General features: G+C 46.3%; 1 protein-coding gene across 2 annotated transcripts in view; it reads right to left on the minus strand.

Moving 5' to 3' along the window:
* Positions 1-27,889, minus strand: part of DISC1 (DISC1 scaffold protein) — a 389,098-nt gene that overhangs the window by 245,357 nt on the left and 115,852 nt on the right. For both annotated transcript variants that reach the window (XM_070471094.1, XM_070471092.1), the window contains exons 4-5: positions 15,769-15,916; positions 540-669 (exon numbers count right to left, since the gene is read on the minus strand). In XM_070471094.1, coding sequence (XP_070327195.1) covers positions 540-669; positions 15,769-15,916 — 278 coding nt within the window. The remainder of the gene's footprint in view (positions 1-539; positions 670-15,768; positions 15,917-27,889) is intronic.

A 27,889-nucleotide genomic window follows, 5' to 3' on the forward strand; every position in this document is an offset into this window, starting at 1 on the left:
GTTGCACCAAGATTTCCAGCCGCCCAAGATTCTCAGCCAACTTGCATCCATTGCTCCGGGACAATCCAGAGCTCCCATGAAGCCCAGTCATTCCCAGTGTTTCCCAGTTCCGCCCGCCTTGCCCAGTCCCCACTCACAGCTCTGCCTCCTAACAGTTGCTACCCACAGTCCAATCTGATAGCAGTTTCCATAAAGGATGGCCACAGCTCAGATTTTTATTTTTCTGCCTTCTGAAAGAAACTTCTCAAGGACAAAATGATAAGAGGTGACAAATTGGCTTGACACACAAGGAAGGCATATTCAAAAGATAAAGCGTACTAGCAAAAACAGGCACAAACACTGCTGAACTTCCAACCTCTTGTTTGTAAAAAGACTCCAACAAGCCCTCCAGTTGTCTCCACCCACACTCTGCTTCACCCCTCCTGGGTGCACTGCCAAACCTCTAAGGGCTGCATTCAAGCAAAGACTCATTTTATTGCATTTGGCTCAGATGTGCTAGAAAAATGCTGTCGCGTCATAAAGACTTTTCACCTGCTCACCTGTAACTGCTGCTTTTCTTGGAGAAGCCAGTCTCGCCTGGTGATGGACACTCGCAAACTGTCCTGAGCAGCGGCTCCCGACATCTGTGGATCCATTCTCAGCCGGGCTTGGGGGTCGTCACTGCCAGCTCTTAAAACAGACACACATGCGCACACACACACACACACACACACACACACACACATATAGGCACAGATATGAATGACCTGAAATTTTCAGGTCTACATGAATCTTAATGGAAAGAAGAGTCACATAGTGGCTCCTGGCTGCCCTCATCCTTAGAAGGGTCACAGGGATGAGGTCCCAGTGTATGCTTTTGTTTGAATGATAATCTGTTGGGACTTTAGCAGTTGCCTAGAGTCACCTTGCTTTATTGGACTGCACACTGTCCGACTCCATAACTATGCATGTAGCTATCTGCACTGAAAGTGTAAAATACCCATCAGATATTAAAGACTTAGTATGAAAACAAAGAATGTCAAATATCTCATTAACGATATTTTCACATTCATTACATGTTGGGATGACAACATTTTTGATACACTGGGTTAATTAAATGTATTTCTTAAATTAATTTCACTTGTTTTTTTTTTTCCTTACATTTATAAAATATGGATAGTAGGGACTTCCCTGGTGGTACAGTGGCTAAGAATCTGCCTGCCAATTCGGGGGACATGGGTTCGATCCCTGCTCCAGGAAGACCCCCCATGCCAAGGGGCAACTAAGCCCGTGCTCTAGAGCCTGTGAGCCACAAGTACCGCACCCATGCGCTGCAAGTACTGAAGCCCACACACCCAGAGCCCACGCTGTGCAGCAAAAGAAGTCACGCAACGGGACACCCCTGCACAGCGACTAGAGAGCAGCCTCTGCTCGCCACAACCAGAGAAAGTCCAGCAGCAAAGACCCAGAACAGTCAAAACTACATAAAAAACCTCTCTTTTTAAATAAAAAGTCTTAATGTAGCTACTATATTATTTAAGATCACATATGTGGTTTCCATTGAACATCACTGGACAGCGCTGCCTGGACCCATCCAGAGCCAAATTCCAGGGCAGATCTTGGCTGTGGACAAGACAGAGAGGGATGGCTGATTTGAAGATGTTTGGGTCAGAGCTTCTCAGAAAAAGTGTGCTAGAAGACTATCAAAAGACCACTTAAAATCTGTTCGGCTCTTTCTCCTACGCTCACAGGAGCTGGCGTATTTGGTTGAAGCAACACTGGTGAAGATGTGGCTCAGACTGCCACCTTACACGGGTGAGATGCCCTTGCAGAAACCTCGCAGGTGTTTCTCGTCAAAGGATGACAAATCAATTTATAACTGAATGCAATAGAATGGGGGGAAAGTCCACCCTAAGCAAAACTATGTCAACAATTCAAGGAAACAGTGTCTATGAAAGCACCATCGACTACAATTAAAAGGCAAACAACAAGTTGGGGAAAAGGAAATACTGCTAATGTCAAGAGTGCTAGCAATAGAAGAAGAAAAAGATGAGTACATCTATCAGAAACTCAAAAAAAAAAAAAGAGAAATTATGAAGGTTTATCATCAAAAATGTTTCCAAAAGCAAATTCAAACAACATAAAATATCATTTTTCATGTAACAACTGACAAAAGCTTTCAGAAACCATAATTCCTTGGTGAGCACAGGGAATAAAAATTAGATCCAAAACATGCCTTTGGATCCTCTTGTCCAGGTTTTAAAACTTAGTTATATGCAAACTGCCTGTTCATACTATTCATGGGGTTCTGACCATCCTTATGGCAGAAAGTGAAGAAGAACTAAAGAGCCTCTTGATGAACGTGAAAGAGGAGAGTGAAAAAGTTGGCTTAAAACTCAACATTCAGAAAACTAAAATCATGGCATCCAGTCCCGTCACTTCAAGGCAAATAGATGGGGAAACAGTGGAAACAGTGTCAGACTTTATTTTCTTGGGCTCCAAAATCACTGCAGGGGGTGACTGCAGCCATGAAATTAAAAGACGCTTGCTCCTTGGAAGAAAAGCTATGACCAAGCTAGACAGCATACTAAAAGCAGAGATATTACTTTACCAACAAAGGTCTGTCTAGTCAAAGCTATGGTTTTTCCAGTAGTTATGTATGGATGTAAGAGCTGGACTTTAAAGAAAGCTGAGTGCCTAAGAATTGGTGCTTTTGAGCTGTGGTGTTGGAGAAGACTCTTGAGAGTCCCTTGGACTGCAAGAAGATCCATCCTAAAGGAAACTAGTCTTGAATATTCATTGGAAGAACTGATGCTGAAGCTGAAACTCCAATACTTTGGCCTCCTGATGAGGAAAACTGACTCATCGGAAAAGGCCCTGATGCTGGAAAAGATTGGGGGCAGGAGGAGAAGGGGACAACAGGGGATGAGATGGTTGGATGGCATCACCGACTCAATGGACATGAGTTTGAACAAGTTTTGGGAGGTGGTGATGGACAGGGAAGCCTGGTGTGCTGCAGTCCATGGGGTCACAAAGTGTCGGACACAACTGAGTGACTGAACTGAACTGAATATGTAAATAATTATCCGCCTGCCGTGCAGGAGACTCTGGTTCAATCCCTGGGTCAGGAAGATCCCCTGGAGAAGGCAACCCACTCTAGAAAAATCCCATGGACAGAGGAGCCTGGTGGGCTAGAGTCCATGGGGTCGCAAAAGTCAGAGACAACTTAGCAACAAGCAACAACAACAATAATCATGGGTGTGCATAAAGAATAGCTACAAAAATACCACAGTCCTTAGTAGCCCAAACCAAAAACACTGCAACTGTGGCCCCGAGTTAGGACCAGAGCAGTAAGCCATGGTACATCCACCCTGAGCAGGGCTCTGCACCCACTAAAATTAGGTCAGCAAAGAAGATTAAATTTCATGGAAAATGTTCACTATTTATGGCTGTTTTCTAAAGCAGGCATTTGGTAATCCATATAGCATGGAACAACTATTCTAAAAATAGCATATATTAAGTAAAAGATAGGAAAATATCTGCCAAAATGTTATCAGTTTTTACCTCTGTGTGATGGAATTACTTCTTTTGGCCAATCTTTTATTTTCTAAATTTTCTATAATGAGCATGTATTATTTTTACACCTATAAGATATAAACAATAAAATGAAAGAAAGTCAATAAGATAATAAAAATGTCTTCTACCACATACACAAGTAGTTGTATCATTAAACATTCTAACATATCCAACCTTTTCCGGGCCTTGGACAAAACAGACACGTATGCACCAGAAATAAATCCGATCCATACTTTAACAATCAAGGGCGTCTTCCCGGCAGGGAAGCAGGTCGCACTGATGGGTGTGAGGCATCAGCCACACTGTCTGCTCTTATGGGGCTTCCTTCCACACACCCTGAGCGTGGCTGCCACGTTGACCTCAGGGTCCCTCACACTGAAATGGGGCAAGTGTGTGTTCTGATTTGTACCTTCACGCAGGGTCACACAACCTCCATTTTTCTTAGGAAAGAAAGAGATTAGCTAATCCAAATATGTGTGGTTATTTTCTCCATTCCTTTTGACTCCTACCAATCTGATGCACTCATTCATTCATTCAGAAAAAGAAGAATCATTCTCAAGCCCGTTTACTATGTGCCATGAACTGTGCTTGGGGCCATAGACACAGCAATAAACAAGGCGAGCAGAGGTGAGCGATAAACCACAGCCATGGACAAACGTTCCTCCCGAGGCTCAGACACGCTGCAGAAGTGGAAAGGTAGAGGCTATGCTCCCACTTCCTACATCTTAATGTGGCCCTTACAAAACAGGGAGGCCAGCCAAGCCCTGCAGTGAGGCAACCCTGACATTCTTAGAAACAGTGGTAGAAACATGTCACCTAGGTTTCTCTAAGTTAAAAACCAGCAGCCTCAGAAAAGGGAGCCTTGCTCGCATTTCTGGGTCTGACACAGATTCAGACTCTGAATAATCTCTGAAGCTGCTTACTTATTGCAACATACCACGCAATTTAGAAGCTTATTTTAAGACTTGTTACTCTGTTTCATGTGTGTAAAGGCAAATTACAATGGCAATAGTAGTAATGAAAAAATTTAACTGGTAATAGCAAAATAATCCAGTATGAACTGAGAATTTACTGTCCAGCAAGTGTTATCAATTTTGCCAGCAAGGTAACAGCATCAGGGAGGCTTGAACAGGTTGCTCTGGTGTAACAAGCAGGACCAATGGGGGCCTTTCCAGAACAGGACGCCCCCTACCATGTCCTCCACCTCCCACTTGTCTGTAGAAACAAACTTTACTGAAAGGATAAATTTAACTGGAAAAAAGAAAATGCAGAAAGAAAGGAAAACAGTCAAGCAAAATAATAATAGCTTAGCCACTAAACTAAGTCAAGAAACTAGTTCCTCTTCCAGAGCTATAGATAATACTCTGAGCCATGTCTTTTGAGATGTTCTGCAGAGACTGAATCCTCCACCAGGTGGAAGAAGTTAACCGTATGATGCCCACAGGCATGTAGACCCCAGACCAGTTGGAACCAGAAGGTTGATGATGTTGACTCCTGACTACCTCACCACCAACCAATAAGAAGGATGTCCATGAGCTGATCACACAACCCATAACTCCCCCTTCCTCGCCCTGTCTTTAAAACCCTTTCAAGGTCTTCAGGGAGTTCAGGGAGCGTTCAAGCCCTAGCTGCCTGGCCTCCTTGCTTGGTGCCTGCAGTAAACACTGCACTTTCCTCCACCACTGCCAGGCGTCAGCAGACTGGCTTTACTGCACAAGGGCGAGAAGGCCCAACACCACCCTTTTCTAGCCCTGTGTCCTTGGAGTTACTCACCCTAACCCTGCCAAACCTCTCTGAACCTCACCTCCCTCGTTTACAAAATGAGGATGATGGTGACGATCATGATGTCGACAGCTTCCTTCCCTGTACAGCAGATTACAGGGATCAAATCTATTCAACAAACGACCATTGAGTGTCTACTGTGCAGACTCTGCCCTCTCCTGGGACCTCTGTTCTCTGTCCTCGGGGAGCTGGCTGCACCCCCTCCCTGCCCACATCAACGTTTGCATCAGGAGAGTGAATGCTGTGATCACATCCAGTGGACACTGTCCTGTTTAATGAAGAGTAAAGATGAGGTGTTTCTGACAACCTTTCCAGGTATCAGAAGCAGGGGTCTCCGGAAGGAAACCACATCAGTGATTGTGGGAATGGAACCCACTTCCTCCCCTGGGCCCCAGAGTCTCGGCCTGTCCACCCAGCCTCTCTCTCGGAAGGGTGAACCTCAGCCCATCCCGTGCTGTTTATCCCCAGGGTCCAGCACTGGGTAGGATTTCACAAATATTTACTGAGTGACTTCATGAGTCCCTGGCCTAGAAAAATCCAGAAGCCATTTATATTCAGCTTTCTATCGCATGAGATCACTGCTTCACACTAATTTATTTCTCAATTTGCTCTGCTTATGCAAATATTAAGAGTTTCCTGAATTTCCTAAATAGATACCATCTGGGTTGGGACAGGAGTTATTGAAGGAAATCAACACAGAATTGAAAATGAACTGCAGGGGAGCGACAGGTGAGTAACTGGGAATTCTCCCATTTATCGTTAATCACATTCATTACTTAATTCTAAGAAAAACCCTTGTGATTCACCCAAACTCCTCTTCATGTCTCTCAGACTTTGACTCTGGGTGAAGAAGGCTGGGCACAGACGGCTGAGTGTGGTGGCCCCAGGACACGTGGCAGTTCAGTAATGAAGCCGGGGACGGGTTTGCATCTCAGCTCTGCAGTGCTCAGAGCAAGGCTCCCTGCTACAACATCCCACAGTGCTGTTCCCTTTATTCTAATAAACCTGAATGCGTAATCCCGAATGTCACTGCAAATTAGCTGTGCTGCTATAAACTGATCGGTATGGAAAATGAGCAAACCCCTCAGGGACAAGAATTAGAAACATGTGGGTTGCTATGTTAGCACAGCTCTCAGTGCCCGCAGGGAATCGGGGTGTCGGGGAACCCATCATCAGCCCCAAGTTCCAGCCCCTCAACTGTCCAGTGCTGGAAAATCCCTGGCCTTTCTACTTTTGTCTTTTTCACTAATCACTTAAAGAAGGATAAAAGCCATTTGTAAAATAAGTTCCCACACCACTGAAAACAGCATAGCTCCAAATTACACAGGAGAGCATTCTTCATCCCAGGGAAAACATCTGCCACCTGACTTGTTTTTTGGTTTTTTTCCATTTATTTTTATTAGTTGGAGGCTAATTACTTTACAACATTGCAGTGGTTTTTGTCATACATTGAAATGAATTAGCCATGGATTTACATGTATTCCCCATCCCAATCCCCCCTCCCACCTCCCTCTCTACCCGATCCCTCTGGGTGTTCCCAGTGCACCAGGCCCGAGCACTTGTCTCATGCATCCAACCTGGGCTGGTGATCTGTTTCACCCTAGATAATATACATGCTGTTCCCTTGAAACATCCCACCCTTGCCTTCTCCCACAGAGTCCACAAGTCTGTTCTATACATCTGTGTCTCTTTTTCTGTTTTGCATATAAGGTTATTGTTACCATCTTTCTAAATTCCATATATATGTGTTAGTATACTGTAATGGTCTTTATCTTTCTGGCTTACTTCGTTCTGTATAATGGGCTCCAGTTTCATCCATCTCATTAGAACTGATTCAAATGAATTATTTTTAATGGCTGAGTAATATTCCATGGTGTATATGTACCACAGCTTCCTCATCCATTCGTCTGCTGATGGGCATCTAGGTTGCTTCCATGTCCTGAATATGATAAACAGTGCTGCGATGAACACTGGGGTGCACGTGTCTCTTTCAGATCTGGTTTCCTCGGTGCACCTGACTTGTGAGTGCAGAATTCAGTAATATTAAGAAAACACTGGCCTGGGAGTCAGCATTTCCTGGAAGGGTGCATCTGTGATGAGACCACCCGGCCTCCGCTCCCCTTCACGCCAAGGCTCAGAGCCCTCCAGGGCACTGCCTTTGCTCAAAGGACCACCTTCGGGAATGGCCAGAGTGACAAAGCCGAGGGGAGTCCAGACATCCCGCCTGCCAGGACACCCCGCGCCAGAATGGCTCATGGCGATTGTGTGGTTTATACAGCGGCACGTGTAACACAGAGGGTCTGTTTCCAGGCAGAAATGACGGTCACCACGATGCCAGGAAAACTGCCACCTGGTTGCCACTGCTGGAATCATAGAGGCTTCTCTAATGTAACTATTTATTTGTGTAGGGCGGATCTGGGTCTTTGTTGCCGTGAGGGCTTTCTCTAGTTGCAGCGTGCGGGCTGCTCACTGCGGTGGCATCTCTAGCTGCAGGGCACCAGCCCTGGGTGCACGGGCTCCAGCAGCCGTGGCTCATGGACTCAGCGGCTGCGGCTCTCGGGCTCCAGAGCACAGGCTCAATAGTTGTGGCACACATGCTTGGCTGCCCCGTGGCATGTGGGATCTTCCCAGACCAGGGGTTGAACCCGTGTCTCCTGCATTGGCAGGCGGATTCTTTACCACTGGGCCATCTCAGAAGCCCCATGGAATCATAGTTTTAACTGAGCAAAGAACCAAAACTGATGCTCTCATTTCCACAGTGGGGAAAACCTCAGCTCCAACGACCACTTCCGAAAACAAGACTTGAGTAAGACCTTCTGAACACTTTTGCCAACTGCTGCTTGTATCTGTCACTATTCTATCAAATTTATGTCATCTGACATATGTGTTTCCATCTCTCCCTTGCTGGGAAGATGGTGATAAGGAAGTTGTTTGGGCTAGTCACTGAAGTGTGCTTTAAATCTGGAAATAGCTTCCTCAGCCAACAAACAATGTCATAAATGATAGAGGCCACTCTGATGGCACAATCAAACATTGTAAAATTGTCAGAGATGATGCAGGTAGCTTTACGGTTCTGCCTTACGTATCTGATTGGGGTCTGAAAGTAAGGAGAGTGTAGTAAAACCCACACACCTTAGGGAAGAGGGCATTATTGGTTTCTAAACATAGAGATGACAGCCTTGCAGGAGGGCACATGGACATCTACTCGGGTTTAGAGTAACCAAGTCCAATAAAACAGGCTTCAGACAGACTGCAGATAAATTGGAGCCAAGAGGATGGAAGGCCTTTATTTGGAAGCTTTTATTTATAATCCACTGATTTTAAAACAAATTTCAGGAAGTCTTCTGTGATTCCCGTCAACCAGCCTTCCTCCTCTTCCTTCCTCCCTTATCTTCTCATGATGACGAGGGGTTGGAGGTGGGTCCTCTGGGAGGGGACAGGCCATGCTAGTCCTCATTTGGCTCAAGCTGTGATTAGGGTTCTGAAATGTCTCCTGGCGTGTTGGGAAGAGTGATCATTTTATGCCACCTCGTTTTATATCTCAGGTAGAATGTGTCTATGTGAGTTATTTCCTAGCCTCTAGCCATATATCTCCATTCCAGACTGTGAATCTAGAGCTGATGGTCACTGAATTCTATGGCCCCAACATGACCGTTAAGTGGAAATAAAGAATCATTTTTCAAAGGGAAGAGAGGGAGACCTGGTCAGAAGAAAAAGGACTCAGTCCAGAAGCACCATAAGCTACACAACATTCATCTCTTCTGTTCCCATCAGAAAGAAGAGATGTGAGCAGGAAATATTGGGCCTTGATAAGCCACACTGGAAAACCTCCGCATATCTTTGCTTTTAAACCTCTGTTGTATTTTGTTTACTTGTGTTTTAAGTTATTTATTGGTAAAAGGTCTTTGATAAAGGACATTTTACACACAAACACAGTTGAAGTTGTAAATATGACCAGTTTTTATGTACGCATTGGTGGAGGTCCAGTGGGGAAACACACAGGACGCAGTCAGAGAAATGCAAAGTATTAATGAGAAAATTATCAGTCATATGCACACAGTAGGCCAAACCCCTGTCTTAGGAGAAAGGAAAATACAACTTTCTTTGGACTAGATGAAAGATACAGCAAGAACAGATGGCTTTCTGTTCTCTTCCTACCGTTGCCGTGAGCGGACACTGAGGAGGAAGTTGCTGGTTGCTCCAGAATTAGAAGCAAAAGCTGAAGGAATACGAGGGGACGTGCCCACCCCAGGCTTCTCAGCATCACACCCTCCACACCACCACCCCACACACACGCACACCTGCTGGCCACGTAGGACACACAGCCTTCAGGAGGGATGCTCCCCAGTCCCACCTCCAGCCCCACATGGGAGGGAGCAAACGCTCCCACTCAAACCAGATGAAAGAAAAGCCTCTCCACCAAACCCTCTCCCCCAGCTGGGAGCGCCCCGCGACGGAGGCCGACGTCTGCATCTCCTGCGTGAACCTCCATCTGCATCTCCTCCTCTTCAGAGCCAAGTCCCAGACGAGGAGCTGAGTTTGGCTGGTTTTAGGAGAAGCAGTTCTCAAGAAATGAGAGTGAAGGAGTGAGAAGGAGGAAAAGGCAATGAACAGTGAGTGAGCTGATCACCACCCAGGCACCTGGAGCACCAACCAACTAGGAACCTTCTGGAAAAAATTGTGTGGAATGCTCCTCAGAGCCATCCCCCTGGAGGTGGGGCAGCAAGGGCATTAAGCCGCCAGCTCCCACCCCGGGGCTAAGGGCTGCCTTCAGGAGCACTACTCACGCCCCTTCCTCACACGCTTCAGAGACAGCCCCAGACAGAGAAGCCTGCTGGGTGCTGAGGTGCAGAGTGGTCAGTGGGCACGAAGGCGTCCAGAGCTGCAGAGGGAACGGCGGGCGTGGCCGAGGGACTGGCCTCGGGGGTCACGTCTCTGCTGCAAGGCCTGCCCACACACCGACTTTGTGAGCAGGGATGGCATCTCTCTGTCTTTGGTTCCGCGCTGCTCTGTAATATAACTGGGTCCGTGGGGTGCTACAGCAGCTACAGGGGGCTACAATAGATCAGGGGCTGCCCGTCAAACAGGGATGAAGGAACGGGAGAACGGTGGCAGGCAGAGCATCAGGAACCACCCCCGTACCCCCAACCCAGCCGCTGCAACACCACCATTCAGCGTGACAATATATGTGAGCTTCCCAGGAATCAAGTGGACATGACAAAAGGGATCTGCCCAACCAGTGTGCCCACTGGGCAAGGGGACTCACAGGAAGAGGCTGGTGACAGGTAAAAAGCAGCGACTGCCCGCATGGAGTGGAGAGGTTGTGTTCACGTGAAGATCAGGGAGGCGCTGCAGTGGCCTCTGGGGACCCCACGCCTGAGTACCCCAAGAGCGAACATGAGAGGCTGTGTTGGCCAGAGGAGCAGCGACGGCCCACAAAGGGAGGGTTCCAAACACCGGACAAGGAAAGATTTGAATTGGACACACAACCGGCATTTCAAACTGGACTGACAGGATGAGCCTCAGTGACTGAAAACGCACCGGACATCTGTTATTATCTGCCTAAGATGCCACAGAGAAATGGGAAAGATGTGTTCAACAGAGCACAGCAGACCAGAGAATGGTCAGACCATGATGCCTTTGTACCCCCGCTGAGCAGAGACACCCCAGGGAACCAGTTATATTACGGAGCGGTGCGGAACCAAAGACAGAGAGAGACAGATGCTAAACCATCTGAGTACCCTATCTGCTTTAGAGGAGCCCAGTCAACCCCTGTGGTGACGGCTAACATTCTCTGGGATGCTGGAAGGAGCTGGAAACAGAGTGTGCCTCAGGATGAAAAGCTCAGAGAATTAAACATACCTAGAAGGCGAGGGTGGGATGTTTCAAGAGAACAGCATTGAAACATGTATATTATCTAGGGTGAAACAGATCACCAGCCCAGGTTGGGTGCATGAGACAAGTGCTCGGGCCTGGTGCACTGGGAAGACCCAGAGGGATCAGGTAGAGAGGGAGGTGGGAGGGGGGACTGGGATGGGGAATACATGTAAATCCATGGCTAATTCATTTCAATGTATGACAAAAACTACTGCAATGATGTAAAGTAATTAGCCTCCAACTAATAAAAATAAATGGAAAAATAAATAAATAAAAGAATAAAAAGGCCCCCCCCCCCAAAAAAAAGTTGAATTAAAAAGAAAAATTAAGATATGAAGTAGCTAGTTGTACTTGGGTGTTTACATTTCCTCAGATCTTATTCTAAACCAAATTTTGTTAACTAGACACCCAAAGCTCCTCCTCCCAGAGAGGAAATGAATAAGCTGAGAAGATCTGCATGTAACTGTCTGTATGCAATCGTCCATACGTTTGTACATATGTGGCCATCGTTTTCATCAGCTCCTCTAGGAAATCCTTGATCTCACCAAGGTGAAGAGGCACTTATTTGTGTTACTAATCAGTATTGAAATTTTGCCATGTCAATACCACTGTTTTATTTCTCAGGAAAAACACCATCAGTGGAAAGCATTCTGCTTCCCCCTGGGCTCAGAGAGCTGCGGGGCTGCGGCAGCGCAAGCTCCGGCCAGACACCACATCCCCCTGGTGGCCTCTGTGAGCACTGCAGTCAAAGTCCCTGGTTCAGAGAAAATCTGCCAGGTCCAGATAACCCTGCTGATGACAAACGTCATAGGCTGAATGTGCAGTCAGCACATTGAGAGATGCTTCCTTAAATTATTAATGACTATCTAAGTTTGTTAACATGCAATAGAAAAAGATAAGAAAGGAGTTGGTTTTGAGTCATTATTTTCTAACAATAGGACAGGTGGATTTAGCACAAGAAAAGCCAGGGTAATATTTAAATAACTGAAGTTTGGGAAACAGTGATCTGGTTAACCCCTCCCCCCTTTTCTGATGAGAGGAGTGAAGTGCGGAGAAGGTAGGAAACCACATTAGGTCACATGGAGCTTGTTAGTGGAAAAGACAGGATCAAACTCAGGTTTCCTGAACTCCAATCCAAGGTTCTTCAAGGTACTGTGAACCTCCTCCTTGCCAGGCGGGAGCGCTAGAGACAGAAATCGAATCCCAGAGGGCTCAAAACGTGAACAGGAACTAAAAGCACGGCGTCCAGGTCGTCCGTGTGAGCAAAGGCAACAGCGTTAGCAAGGTACGCCAACGGTTTCTACGGGCTTCACAAATGGTGAATAATATCTGTTTGCAAAGGACATATGTGTGTTGAGTGACATGAAGATGCTATCTTTATGGGTCACAAACAATTAAATATGAGAAATGGCAGGTGATATAACCTGAGAATGTAGGACATTGCCTTTTAGTTCGCAGTGCCCCATGAGACACTCACAGGGGACAATGGAGTTAGGGAGTTTTTTAAAATTGAAGTACAGTTTATTTACAAAGTTTGTTTCTGGTATACAGCAAAGTGCTTTGGCTGCTGTTAGTTTCTGGTGTAGAGCAAAGTGATTCAGATATATATTTATATATATGTGTGTGTATTCTTTTTCATGTTCTTTTCCATTATAGTTCATTACAAGATATCTAATATAATTCCCTGTGCTATATATTAGGACACTGTTGTTTACCTATTTTATATATAGTGGTGTGTTTCTGCTAATCCCAGACTCCTAATTTATCCCTCTCCCCACCTTCCCCTTTAATAACCATAAGTTTGTCTTCTAAGTCTGTGAGTCTGTTTCTGTGTCGGTAGCATATTTTAGATTCCAAGACCATAACCAAGCAACACTCCCCATCCACATCACGTGCGGATAAAGAGATGATCACTGGAGAGCAGGGGCCAGTTCTGCCTTAGAACCCACAGCGAGCGAGCTCCCAACTGGGACTCAAGCCAAATGCCAGGTTTGTGCCCAGGGTGTGCACACACGTGCTGGGGTCTGACCCAAGTCCCCACAGCCCTCCTGCCCTTGGTTTCCTCAACTCTGAATGCAGACCCCGATGCAGATGATGATGCAGGTCTCCACACAGACAGCAGTAGACAAACTCTACTGCCCCCTAGACTTGTCTTCAGGGTTTGGTAAATTACTTCCTGTTCATCAAAAGATGAACAGATAGGCAAAATACGGTACATGATACCATGGAACATGATTCAAGTTTCAAAAGGAAGGAAGCTCTGACACCTGCCACAACGTACATGAATCTTGGCTAAGTGAAGTAAGCGATCGCAAAAGGACAAATACCACAAGATTCCGCTTATGTGAGGTGCCCAGACTTGTCAAATGCACAGAGACAGAGAGCAGAATGGTGGTTGCCCGGGGCTGGGGGAGAGGGGACAGTGGAGATAGAGAGTTTTTTTCACTGAAGTACAGTTTATTTACAACGCTATGTTAGTATCTGGTGCACGGCAAAGTGATTCAGACATATATAGATAGAGATACATTCTTTTTCATATTCTTTCCCATCATAGTTCATCATAAGATATTGAATACAGTTCCCTGTGCTATACAGTAGGGCCTTGTTGTTTATTTTATATATAGTGGTGTGTATCTGCTAATCCCAAACTCCTAATTTATCCCTCTCCCCACCTTCCCCTTTAATAACCATAAGTTTGTCTCTGAAGCCTGTAAGTCTATTTCTGTTTTGGAAATAAGTTCATTTGTATCATATATTAGATTCCACATAAAAGTGATACTATATGATATTGTCATTCTCTGCCTTTATCTGACTGACTTCACTTAGTATGATAATCTCTAGGTCCATTTATGTTGCTGCAAATGACATTATTTCATTCCTTTTTATGGCTGAGCAGTATTTCATTGTATATATACACCACAGCTTCTCTACCCACTCATCTGCTGATGGACACGTAGGTTGCCTGCCTGTCCTGGCCATTGTAAGCAGTGCTGCTATGAACTGGGTGCTTGTATCTTTTTGAATTAGAGTTTTCTTCATATCTATGCCCAGGACTGGGATTGCAAGATCTTACCTGCAATTAGCTTAGCTCCAGTTTTAGTTTTTTAAGGAGCCTCCACACTATTTTCCACAGTGGCTGCACCAATTTACATTCCTACCAACAGTGTAAGGGGATAGGGTGTTAGTGTTTAATGAGGACAGGGTTTCAGTTTGAGAAGATGACGAAGTTCTGGAGATGGATGGTGAATGTGAACAATGTGAACGTACTTAATGCCACTAAGCTGTATACTTACAAATGGTTGAAATGGTAAATTTTATGCTGCATTCATTTTATCACAAAGGAAGTTAAAAAACGGAGTTACTTCTTCAAGCACTTAGTAATTCTCACACAAGTGTTTTTTAAATGAATAGAAACACAATACATTGGCAGCTGCTACAAATGACCCACAACTGGGGTGGAGAAATAATCCTAAAGATCAAAAGAAAGAAAGAATTAAGTAGAGAGTCAAGTTGGGACAGTCCCATGTGAGAAAGGGACAGGAAAGGAGCTGATACCTCAACGACAGATGAAAATAAAAATAAAAACAGGAGGTGAGGTTCACCGGTTCCTTAAGAGGTAGAAGTTCACTCAACAAACATGTATAAGGAAGCAGCTACCAGGGACCATGCACACTGCTCTATGCTTCCTGCAAAACTGCAGGACAAGCAAGCGAGAAAATAACCAGCCTCGCTGCCAGACAGGCTGCAGGGAGCCGCTCAGATCGACCGCACGGGAGAACTAGGCCGCGCAGGCTTGTGACTGCCAGAGCCAAGTGGGAGCTGGAAATAAAACGCAAGTGCTGCGGCCACGTCTGTACCCAAGCAGAAGCTGGCCTGTGCTGCCACTCGGCTGACCACAGTCCTCACCGCCCCTTCCTCCCAAGTCTTTAAAACCCGAAGAGGGAGGTCACCAACAGACAGAGGAGAGCAACTGCTTACAGACACGCCAACGGGCCAACACCTGGGTCCCAGCCCCAGACAGCCTGACTTAGCTGCTCCAGGGTAGAGGCTGGACATTTTAAAACTCCCCAGGTGACTCAAGTGGGCAGCCAGGACTGAGATCCACTGAACTGGAAATAGCAACTGCGCTCCATCTAGTCCTGGTCCCGGGAGACCCTTGGATGGAGGAAACAGCAGAAGATGCCCTGGAGGTGGACTCGGGAGGAGGATGTATTTCATCCCTCGGTCAGAGGGGCCCGCCTGTGGTCTTACAGGTGACAGCAGACACACCGCCCTTGACCAGAGGAAATCCAGCCACCTGTTCAGGCGGTGGGCTTCTCCGGGGAGCTGAGCGCCCAGCCGGGCCCGTGCGGGTTAAGGGGCCCTCCTGCCGCTGATCAGAAGGGCTTCTCGGGGCGTGTGACCCACACAGGTCTCTCCTTCTGGAAGGAACCCCACTCCACCTCCCAGCCCCTCCCAACCAACAGAAGGGAGGGTCTCCTGGGCTCGGCTCCTCCAGGTTCTTCCCCACTCGGGAGTAGGGAGAAGGGAAGAGGACCCCAGGGGACCACTTACCGCTGAGCTGCCTGGCGCAGGGAAGCCCGGGCCTGGGCCCCCAGGTGGGCCAGGAGGCCGCTGAGGGCAGGCTGTCGCGAAGGAAGCTGAAAGTGCAGGCTGCTTCTCTCCTTCTCCAGGGCTTCTAATCTTTGTTGGATCGTCTCGGCTGGAAACCCAAAAGGATGAGAGAAATAAAGAACCATGCGGCTCAAAATAGACAACCCCGTGTCCCTGGCTCCACCCCCAGCCAATGGTCTCCTCAGTGACATAATAGAAAGGTCACTTGTTTCTAGGTCAGCACTCTTCATCTCTAGGTCGATGTTTTTTAAGTATCTTCTGTCTTTTTATTGAACATACAGCCCCCTTAGCTTTCATTCTTCTAAGTCTCAGAGATTACAGGCCATGTATTTATATGATGATCATCATTATGATCATCACACAGGACGATGCCTCATACTGTGCGTGTTGAGTCAGCTGTGTCTGACCTTTTGTGACCCCGTGGACTGTAACCCACCAGGCTCCTCTGTCCATGGGATTCTCCAGGCAAGAATACCGGAGGGGGTTGTCATTTCCTACTCCAAGGGATCTTCCCGACCCAGGGATCGAATCTGCATCTCTTGCATCTCCTGCACTGGCAGGAAGGTTCTTTATCACTGCACCACCTGGGAAGCCCATACCTCACACGAATTATTTTTAACACCATGATGATCACTTAGGAGAAAACCTGCTAATTTTGATGAATTCTGTATAACCAGTTGAAAAAGATCAGCGCCCAAGTGTTGATTTTGAGAATGTTTCCTTAGACACTGTCCATCAAGAGAGACTTACTCACAGTTACTAAAGTCACCGAAGTGATGCTCAAACTCTGTCATGCTACAGATGAGCAGAGATCCACTTCTGTTCAGAGTATGGCTCCTATTATTTCTTCAAAGACATTAAGTCTCCTAAGAGAAGGCATAAACACTGATCACTGCGAGACATTTTTTTTTCAAAGAAAATAAGCTGCAGAAATTGGAATCCCATTAACTAAGAACTTACCCTCATAATCAAACACCTTAAGAGCGGGAAAGTTTCCCATAAAGCTATTCTTTTCAGAAATGCAAGGACTGGGGTTAAAAATATATCCATCAGAGCTCCCCTCTTGTTGGTCCTTAACAGGTGGGAGGGACCTTGGTCCCCTCTGCCCCTGGGTAGTAGATGGGCTCTGGGGCCCTGGAGACCCCAGGCAGCTACCTCCATGAGTGCCACCTGCTGACCCCCGGTGTGAAATGCAAATACTACCCTTTACTATTGGGGCTTCCCAGGTGGCTGAGTGGTAAAGAACCTGCCTGCCGATTCAGGAGACGTAAGAGACACGGGTTCAATTCCTGCATTGGAAAGATCCGCTGGAGGAGGAAATGGCAACCCACTCCAGTATTCTTGCCCAGAGAATCCTACGGACAGAGGAGCCTGGCGGGCTACAGTCCACAGGGTTGCACAAAGTCATACACGACTGAAGCAACTCAGCACACACACATCCTTTACTACGTGCGCCATGAGAGGATGTTCCAGGGGCTCTGGCCTAGATCACAATGTGCGCTAAGTCGCTCAGTCATGTCCGACTCTTTGTCCCCATGGACTGTAGCCCCAAAGGCTCCTCTGTCCATGGACGTTTTCAAGCAAGAATATTAGAGTGAGTTACCATTTCCTACTCTAGGGCATCTTCCCAACCCAGAGATTGAAGCTGGGCCTCTTATATCTCCTGCATGGGCAGGCGGATTCTTTACCACTAGCACCACCTGGGAAGCCCCAAAATTTAAAGGAAAATTCTTTAAAGATGCTCTTTTCCTGTTGTTTAGTCGCTCAGTTGTGTCCGACTCTTTGCGACCCCAGGGTAGCCCTCCAGGCTCCTCTGTCCATGGAGTTCTCCAGGCCAGAATACTGGAGTGGGTAGCCCTTTCCTTCTCCAGGGGATCATCCCAACCCAGGGACTGAACCCCTGTCTCCTGCATTGGCAGGTGGATTCTTTATCACTGAGCCACCAGGGAAGCCGTAGCTCACAATATACGTTTACATTTCTACGGCCCTACAGTTCGTTTTCCAAGTTAGCCATTTCTATAAGACTCAGTTTTAAATGGAAACACTATTTCAACAAGCTTGTTATTTTGAAAGCTCTTTGGACACACTTTTTATCCTACACCAGCAGAGGTCAGCGCTAATCACAGTGCACCCCTCCTGGGCAGCAACAGGAACTTGGAGGAGACGAGGGCCCAGGAGTCATGGGGAGCAGCCCTGAGTCTCTGGGACGGTCAATGGCAAGACCTTCCCATCAATTTGCTGCAGATCTTGGGACTAACAGCCAGAAACGTGCTGAGAGGATTTGCCAAGAATTCATTCTAGTGACACTGGAAAAGGTCACCTGCTTCCTGGCGGAGACCAAGTGCAGGTAGTGCCAGGGCTCCCAGTCTGTGCCACCTTCTTCAGCAGGACGGCGGGACCAGCTCAGACACCACCCTGACAGCACACTGTGGAGTCAGCCGACAGGTCTGCTAGGATGGCGCCCGGAGTTACCCGACCCGACCCGCTCTCTAACACCAGGCTTCGTTCTTTTAAAATACTTTATTTTAATTAACGTTTACATTTTTATTAATTTATTTGCTCTATTACTTAGTTATTGACTTACTTCTTGCTGTATAAGGGAGAAGGCAATGGCACCCAACTCCAGTACTCTTGCCTGGAGAATCCCAGGGACGGGGGAGCCTGGTGGGCTGCGTCTATGGGGTCGCACAGAGTTGGACATGACTGAGCGATTTCACTTTCACTTTTCCTTTCATGCCTTGCAGAAGGAAATGGCAACTCACTCCAGTGTTCTTGCCTGGAGAATCCCGGGGACGGGGGAGCCTGGTGGGCTGCCGTCTATGGGGTCGCACAGAGTCGGACACGACTGAAGTGACTTAGCAGCAGCAGCAGCTTGCTATATAAAACCAAAACTTCAGTGAAAAGCAAGCACTTAATACCTTATATGCTTTAAAATAGCATACTGATGCAATCCTGATGCAGTGATAAAGATGTGTCAAGATATTATTACATAGAGATTAGGAGGAAACTGAGTTTGTACCTCAACTCTGCCATTTCTAGCTGCCTGACCTTCAAATAACTTAGCCTTTCTAAGCTTCCATTTCCTAATCTGCAGAAACAGGCCTAATAATAGTCTAAACATGACAAGGTCTTCTGAGGATTAAATGAGATAATCCACACAAAGCATTTAGCACCGTGCCTGGCGCCTGGCATGTGTCCAAAAGGATTGGCTATTATTAGTTACACTACTGCATGCTGGCCTTCAGGAGTCCACAAGAAAGTTAGAGACCCAGGCTGGGCTCCCTCCACTGGTCACTGCGCCGTAAATTGCACCCCTCTGCTGCCATATAAGTCCACAGAGAACCCAAGCTGGTCTAGCAGAAGCTAACACTAGAAAAGGGAAACTGGCTTCCAAAAATCACATTCACAATAAATGCCAAAGGAAAAGTAATCGTGATTATCCCAGGAAATAACTGTGATTAGCTATGTTCAAAGCTGTCACTTACTTTAAATTATTTCTATTTTATGACTTTAGAAAGTGCACTAGATCATCTCACACCAGTCAGAATGGCCAGCATCAAAAGTCTACAAACAATAAATGCTGGACAGGGTGTGGAGAAAAGGGAACCCTCCTACACTGTTGGTAGAAACATAAATTGATGCAGCTACTGTGGAAAACAGTATGGAGGTTTTTAAAAACTAAAAATAGAGCTGCCATATGATCCAGAAATCCCCCTCCTAGGTGTATATCCAAAGGAAACCATAATTACAAAAGATACATGCACCCCTATGTTCATAGCAGCACTATTAATAATAGCCAAGACATGGAAGCAACCTAAATGTCCATCCACACTTGGATGGATAAAGCAGATGTGGTACATAGAGACAATGGAATATTACTTGGCCATAAAAAAGAGTGAAATAATGTCATTTTCAGCACCAAGGATGGATCTAAAGATTATCATACTAATTGAATTGTCAGATAGAGAAAGACAAATATCATTATGATGCCATTTATATGTGGAAACCGAAAGAAAAAAAATGATTGTTGCTGTTTAGTTGCTAAGTCCTGTCTGACTCTTGGAATCCCATGGACAGAGACCATGGACTGCAACCTGCTCCTCTGTCCATGCGGTTTCCCAGGCAAGAATACTGGAGTGGGTTGCCATTTCCTCTTCCAGACCAAGGGATCAAACCCACATCTGCATTGGCAAATAGGTTCTTTACCACTGAGCCACCAGGGAAGCCCAAATGAATGTATTTACAAGACAGAAGCAGACTTATGGACTTGCAGAAGGTTCTTGAAGTCCCCTAACAAGACCTGATAGTGGCCACCTAGAGGCAAAAGTCAGTGAAAGTGTGGAAGCTGCTCGGATTCTCGATGTCTTCCCACAGATGGGACACAGAGGACAGAGAAAACAGTCTAGAGTGACTTTTGGCCTGAACAAGCAGAAGGAAGAAATCACCAGGATCTGGGGGAGGGGAGAGGATCCGCTATTCCCTCCCTAGAAACATCCTTCCCCCACCAGTCCAGGCAAGTCCTACTCCTCCTCGGGGTCTCAGTATCCCTCCTCCACAGGACACCTTCCGGGACCCACCTTGCCCCCCAGGCAGGCTCTCTGAGACACTTGGACTTCTTGCAGAGGGTACCTCCCCTTGTCTCCACTCACGGAAGGCTTTCCATGACCATAAGAAGAGGACTATGTCACAGGCTCGGTGACCTGCGCCAGCATCACCACCTGGCTGGGAGGGGCTAGGCACAAAAGCATGGCCGACTAAACTCGAGTGTAAATGCCCTCATAGTGTCTATTGTTTCATATATTATCACCAGTCACTTTCAATCCCTTTTATTAGCAGCAGCATGCGTGCAAGTCGCCTCAGTCATGTCTGACTCTTTGCAACCCTATGGACTGTAGCCCACCAGGCTCCTCTGTCCATGGGATTCTCCAGGCAAGAAGACTGGAGTGGGTTGCCATGCTCTGCTCCAGGGGAACTTCTTGACCCAGGGATCGAATCCATGTCTCCTGTCTCTTGCATTGGCAGGCAGGTTCTTTACCACTAGCACTACTAGGGAAGCTCTCATTTGCAAATGGATGAGTATAAAAACATAACACCCATCAAATCTAAAATCTACTGCCTACCTCGCAGGATTCTGCTCCTCCTTCCAAAGGCACCATCTGGGCCTGCAGTTGTGCATTCTCGGACTTGGCTTCTTCCTGTAAGTCCAGGTTCTGGTGATCCTGATGATCCTCCCTGTGGTTTGCCCACACTCACACCTTCTCCATTTGCTCTGCGTCTGGTCCAGCCCAACTCTAGCCACTTCTGCAGCTGAGTCACTTCCCACCCAGGAGCTCACATCTCCACTGTTTCATCTCTGCACATCACTGACAGGGCTTCCCTCACGACACTCAGGTGTGAGCAGCTCATGAGCCAGTGAACGGACACAGGGATTCAGAGACTGTCACACATCATCACAAGATGTTCTCTGAATCCCAGAGGACTTGCCTGGCCTCCAGGACAGAGGCCAAATGTCTATGCCTGGTGTTGGGGACCACAAACACGCTGTCTAGCCTAGCTCAATCCTCCCCCATTGCACTCTGCCCCGGCGTGATGCAGTGGCAACACTTCTTGAAAAGAACACAGAATCTAAACACTAAGAATCAGGGCACCGAGCTGATATAACCATTTTGGAAAACTGTTTGGCAGTAACTGCTGATATACACTAACTATATCCCATTATCCAGTAATTCCACTCCTAGGAATATATCCAAAACACTTCCATCAAACAAGACATATGACAACAGTCATAAATTTATTTATAATGGTTCAAAACTCAAAATAACTCCAAAGGACCACAGATAAATAAACTACACAGCAGTAAAAACTGAACTGACTACTGCTACATGCAGAACAACATGGGTGACTCTCTCACACACACTGTACAATTCCATTTATAGAAAGTCCAGAAACAGGCAAAACCAAATGATGGTGATAGAGGTCAGAATAATGTTTATCGTGGGGGGAGGTAAAGATATTGTCTGGGAAACGGGGATGAGGGAGTTTCACTGAGTGTTGGAAATATGCTGTATCCCGTTCTAGGTGGTGGCTATGGAGAGCACACATACATAAAAATTCACTGAGATTTGCACTGTACAATACAGCTTTATGCACCTTATTACATTATTGGGCTTCCCAGGTAGCGCTGGTGGTAAGGAACCCACCTGCCAATGCAGGAGACATAAGAAACGTGGGTTCAATTGTTGGGTCAGGAACATTCCCTGGAGGAGGGCATGGCAAGCCACTCCAGTATTCTTGCCTGGAGAATCCCATGGACAGAGGAGCCTGGTGGGCTACAGTCCATAGCATCACAAAGAGCTGGACACAACTGAACTGACTTAGCATGCACCTTATTACATTATTAAATATTTTACCTCAATTAAAAAATTTTAGTGCATAAAGAATAAGAAGCTCCTGAATTCCATCACCAGCTTCACTGTTGACGGAGTTTTCAGTGTCCGACAGGTCACTTCCCCATTTAAGTCTCAGAGTTTCATCCACTAAATGGGAAGAACGTCTCCTCAGGGGGCCTAAAGAAGTCACAACTGGGATTAAACAGCAAAGAGATGTACTGGCGGGCAGCTCATGACAGACATGTTCTCTCAGCTCTGAGGCTGGAAGTCTGGTATCACTGAAGCCACATTAGGCCCTGTGAGGGGCTCTCCCGGGGCGTCGGGGGCAGACTGTCACCATGCATGTCCTCACGGGTCAGAAAGAGAGGGAGCCAGCTTCTTCCTGCATGGGCACTGATCCCATTCTCCATCCTCATGATCTGATCACCCCAAAGGCCCCAGCTCCTACCACCACCATATTGGGATTTAGGGTTTCAACATATGAATCCAAGGGATGCAAACACTCAGTCCATCATGTGATTCAAAGTGGGGAGGGGACACTTCAGCCAGAGTGGCCCATTTTATCTACCCATGTAGATAGTGTGAAAAATGGGAGGGACGGAGGAGTGTTTGAAAATGACTGGAAATAGCATTGTTCACTTTCTAAATGACATGCTTGTTTGTTATTTCATGTATGCATTCCATTAACAAATATTCTGGTAACTGAGCATTGTTTGGCTGTAGGGTGGCCAGGATGAGCAAGACACAGTCCTGGTTCTTCAGGGACCCAGTGACCGGGGACCAAGGGTCAAAACTACAAACAGGCCTTGTCTCGTCTGCCCGTGAGGATGGGGAACCAGCTGTCTCCCTGGGAGAGGGGGCACGTGAAGGAGCACCTGGTCGTGCATGCCTGCCAGCACTTAGGGTGCAGGGGGCAGGGCCTCGGGAAGCCACACAGAGGCCTGGGGGCCCCGCTGGTAATGCGGCCACAGGCATCTGAGGTAGAGCGCACTCCGGGGACAGCCAGAGGGTGGGAGGCAGGTCACGCTGAGAACTAAACTGATGAGGCAAGTGAGTGCATGGAGGGTAAAGAGAGCCAGAGGTTTTAGTACTAGAGGACATTCTTACAATTATGGAAGGAGATTAGGGCAGAAACAAGTTAGGACTGTTATATTAGAATTGGAAGAACTGATGTGTGTGCACGCCCTCAGTCACGTCTGACTCTTTGCAGTCCCACGAACTATAGCCCACCAGGCTATTCTGTCCATCAAATTCTCCAGGCAAGAATACTGGGGTAAGTTGCCATTTCCTTCTCCAGAGGATCTTCCCAACCTAGGGGTTGAACCTGCATTCCTTATATCTCCTGCATTGGCAGGTGGGTTCTTTACCACTAGCACAACCTTTAACACAGATACAGATAATTATGGAAATATAGATTTATACATGACTGTGTTTACACATATTTTCTATCTTTATCCACTGAGAAAGCCTAGACACAACAATACCCCAGTATCAGTGCACACAGATCCTGGTTTCTAAACACCACCCTCCTTGAAAGAAACTGGAGCCCTTGGAAGACTGGCTGATTCTGAGGCAGGGCCGGTTCAAGATGAGTCTGGAATATCTTGTTGTGCAAATAATAAGGACAAGCTAAAGACTGATGGGGATGTATCAACTGAACACAAGAACTACTTTGAATGAGCTCCCATAAGTGGTGCTAGTGGTAAAGAACCCGCCTGCTGATGCAGGAGACAGAAGAGATGCAGGTCCCATCTCTGGGTTGGGAAAATCCCCTGAAAAAGGAAATGGTAACCCACGCCAATATTCTTGCCTGGAGAATTACATGGACAGAGGTGTCTAGCAGGCTGTGGTCCATGGGGTCACAAAGAGTTGAACACGAGTAAAGCGACTTAGCACACACACAGCACAAGCCAAATCAGAATAGCTCATGAATCAAATAAATAATGCTATGAATGAAGTACCACCCACTGAATAGAGCAGGAATCTTGCAATTGCATCTATGCCAGCAGATTGCCGGCTGCTAAAGAGGAACAGCTCTTTGGTAAAGTGCAGGGTAGAAGTGTAATCTTAGCATCTAATCAGTTTCTAGATGACAAATGGTAACCACATGCTGAGAAGCCTAGAAGCCACAGGCATAACCAGATGGTCAAGGTTAGCATCAGCGGTGGCCAGAGGATCTCCCTACTGAGATTCCTGCTAAGACGCACCAGGAAGTGCACAGGCCCTGACCCTCATTTCCATCACGTCCCTGTCAGGGCTGCACCGCCCGAGTCCAGTCACAAGGAAACACGCTGGAGGTGGGCCCACGCTGGAGATCATCCAACGAAACGTCAGGTCTGCACGCCTTAAAACTCCCAAGGACATAGGACCGAGTACTGAGGAATGGTTCCAAATAGGAGGAGACTGAGGGCATATGAGGACCACATGCATCGTGTGTTCTCCTCCATGGAGGATAAACACCCAGTGTTGAATTCTGGTTGGTGATGTGTGAACAGTCTGAGGACCGGACAGAACAGTGGGTCAGTGTTGATTCCTCGACTGACTGAGATGGTTGCAGAGTCGGGGCATGTGACAGGATCTTTGTTTGGGGATGTGCGTGGGGTACGTAGGGCTGCTGAGGTATCACGTCCGCAGGTGACTCTTAAGCAAGTGATACACGCATCCAGCGGGGGACCCAGAGGGAGGGAGAGATGCGAGCTTTTTGTACGGCATTTGCAACTTCTATAAGTGGAAAATCATTTCCAAATAAATTCATTCTAAAACTTATAAATAGCAACTTCCCTGGTGGTCCAGTATCTAAGACTTCATGCTCCCAATGCAGGGGGCCTAGGTTTGATCCCTGGTCAGGGAACTAAGAGTCAACATACCTGCAACTATAGATCTCACATGTGGCAACGAAGAGCAAAGATCCCACATGCTGCAACTAAAGCACAGCACAGTCAAATAAGTAAATTTTGTTTTAAAATTTTAATTTAAAAAGTAAATAAAAAATAAAACTTACAAGTAGACGACTGCAGCACAACTAAATGCGGTATTTGTGACTTGACATCATTTGTCTGAATTCTGTTCTGTGTTAAGAAAATCTCCTCTATCATCCTATTTGGCCAGTGGTTGAGGAAACATAACTCACTGTCTCTGGCTTTTCTTTCTGGTACACCTCTGCAAGCTTTCTGCACATATTGTTCATCTGATTTCAGTTTGTAGCTCAAGTCTGAAAGCCAGAATTTTAGAGAGTATTGCACACAGCAGGTGCTGAGTAAATGTGGTTGACTGACTGACTGTCAGAACAGTCACAACATCAGAATCTGGGATTGCATTTTGTAAACATAGTGGAGTAGTACAAACAAACAAACTCAAAGTTACCCAGGAAAGATATTACCAAGCAGTAAGCAAAATGATGCATAATATGTTCTCAATGATACTATGTATTTAATTTATGAATCTAATACACTATTTATAGGACCTCAGCAATGAAAATGCTAACCAACATCTCATTCCAATTTGGATCAAGCAAATGCTTTTTTTGATGTGGCTACAACATATTTATTAATGTTTAATTGAGGGGCAGCACTCATCCATTATTCCTTGGCACATTAGTCCTAAGCACTTGTTTCTTGGGCTACAAGATGGAAACAGAATGAAAGAAAAGTAATTTCTACATCTGTGAATAAATAAGCAAACAACCATTTACAGAGCAGTAAGAAATCTTCACACCTGAAGGCATCCTGCTAAACAGACTCAACTCCTACTGCCTTGTTCCATCTATGGGATGACAGAACACATGGTGTAAACCCCTTTCTTGGCTGTGCAGCCATTCTACATTCTAAGGGGGCCCTTTAAAGTTAAGAAGCAATCAATGTCTTCCTAAGTCATTCTGCCTTGGTTTTTACGTAATAGCCAAGAAATGCTATTCATTGAGAGTTGAATAGTGTAACAATTCCACATTACCATACACACCATGTGAGATGACCAGTTTACAAAGAATAAGACTGTGATAAAACATATTTTATCATCTTGACCAGAGCCAGCCTCTGACATTTCATTGTGTTGGAATCTGCTGGACTCATTATCGTAAAAATCAGCCACTCTTGGGGCACTGAAGCCTTCAAGCATAATAATCCTTTCTGAGCATTTATTACATGCCCGGCACCATATATACATTATTTCTGAGCTTCACAGGACTTCTATAGCAGGAATACAATTGCAGAACCTAAGATGCAGAGAATTTAAGTCATTTGCACAAGACCTGGGCTTCCCTCGTGGCTCAGCTGGTAAAGAATTCACCTGCAATATGGAGACCTGGGTTCGATCCCTGGGTTGGGAAGATCCCCCGGAGAAGGGAAAGGCTGCCCACACCAGTATTCTGGCCTGGAGAGTTCCATGGACTATATAAGTCCACGGGGTCACAAAGAGTCAGACACAACTGAGTGACTTTCACTTTCACTTTTCAGAATGTGAACCTTGACTCTTTTGGTGGCAAACTCTAGGCTTTTTCTATTAGACTTCCCAAGAGCCACCCCCAAAACTGTACCCACACCCAGTTTGCCCCATCACACAGAGAGGCTGTCTGTCTACTCATCTGTGTGGGTCCCTAGAGACAGTGGCACCCACTGGGCAGAGCTGAGTCCTAATCATCTCTGCCAATATCCAGTTCAGCACTAGGCTCGCAGTAGGTACTAGGCAAAGGTACTAGGTATTTATTCATTCATAAATAAATGAATGTCTACATTTGCATGAAGAACGCTGTAGACATGGGAAAACAACAACCATTCTATGCAAACCGCTAGTGCCAAGTACCTTGCTTTCTATCAGTCATGACATCCTCACAGCGACCTCATGAGGGGGCTGTGGTTCTTCCCATTTCATGGATCAAAAGACTGAGGCTCATGGAAAGCTTAAGAGATTTTTTTCTGGGTTAGTTGTACCACTATGTGGATTTAGAAATAAAACCAAGGTCTGTCTAACCCCAAAACCTGTTCTACAGGGAAGATCACATCCTACAGTGTAGACCATATCCTGAAATAGACACCAGGATGTATTATACAAGGTGTCCCTGGTGGTTCAGATGGTAAAGAATCTGCCTGCAATGCAGGAGACCTGGGTTTGATCCCTGGGTTGGGAAGACCCCCTAGAGAAGGGAACAGCTATCTACTCCAGTATTCAAGCCTGGTGAAGTCCATGGACAGAGGAGCCTAACAAGCTACAGCCTATGGGGCGGCAAAGAGTCAAACATGACTGAACAGCTAACATATATACATATGTTATACAAATACAAACTACTCTATCAACTCATCTTTCACCTGACCCGCTTTTCTCACAGGAAGCATTCAGGAGCCAAAACAAACAAACAAACAAAAAAAATGTAAACAGCCTCACATCCAATTCTAGGAGAGTGTTTACGTAAATTATGGTATTTAGCCACTCATATGGAATGGTATGTAGCAAGTCAAAAAACAATTAGAAAATCTGTGAGGGAGCAGATTTTAATATTAATTTTTATTTTTAATTTTAATATTTAAATAGATTTAATTTAATATTACACAAGAAAAACAGGATACAAAATTACATGCAGGGGGCTTCCCAGGTGGCACTAGTGGTAAAGAACCCACCTGCCAATGTAGGAACCACTAAGAGACACGGATTTGATCTCTGGGTCAGGAAGATCCCCTGGA

Source organism: Odocoileus virginianus, chromosome 7 (assembly GCF_023699985.2).
Source record: "Odocoileus virginianus isolate 20LAN1187 ecotype Illinois chromosome 7, Ovbor_1.2, whole genome shotgun sequence".
Classification (NCBI taxonomy): Eukaryota; Metazoa; Chordata; class Mammalia; order Artiodactyla; family Cervidae; genus Odocoileus; species Odocoileus virginianus.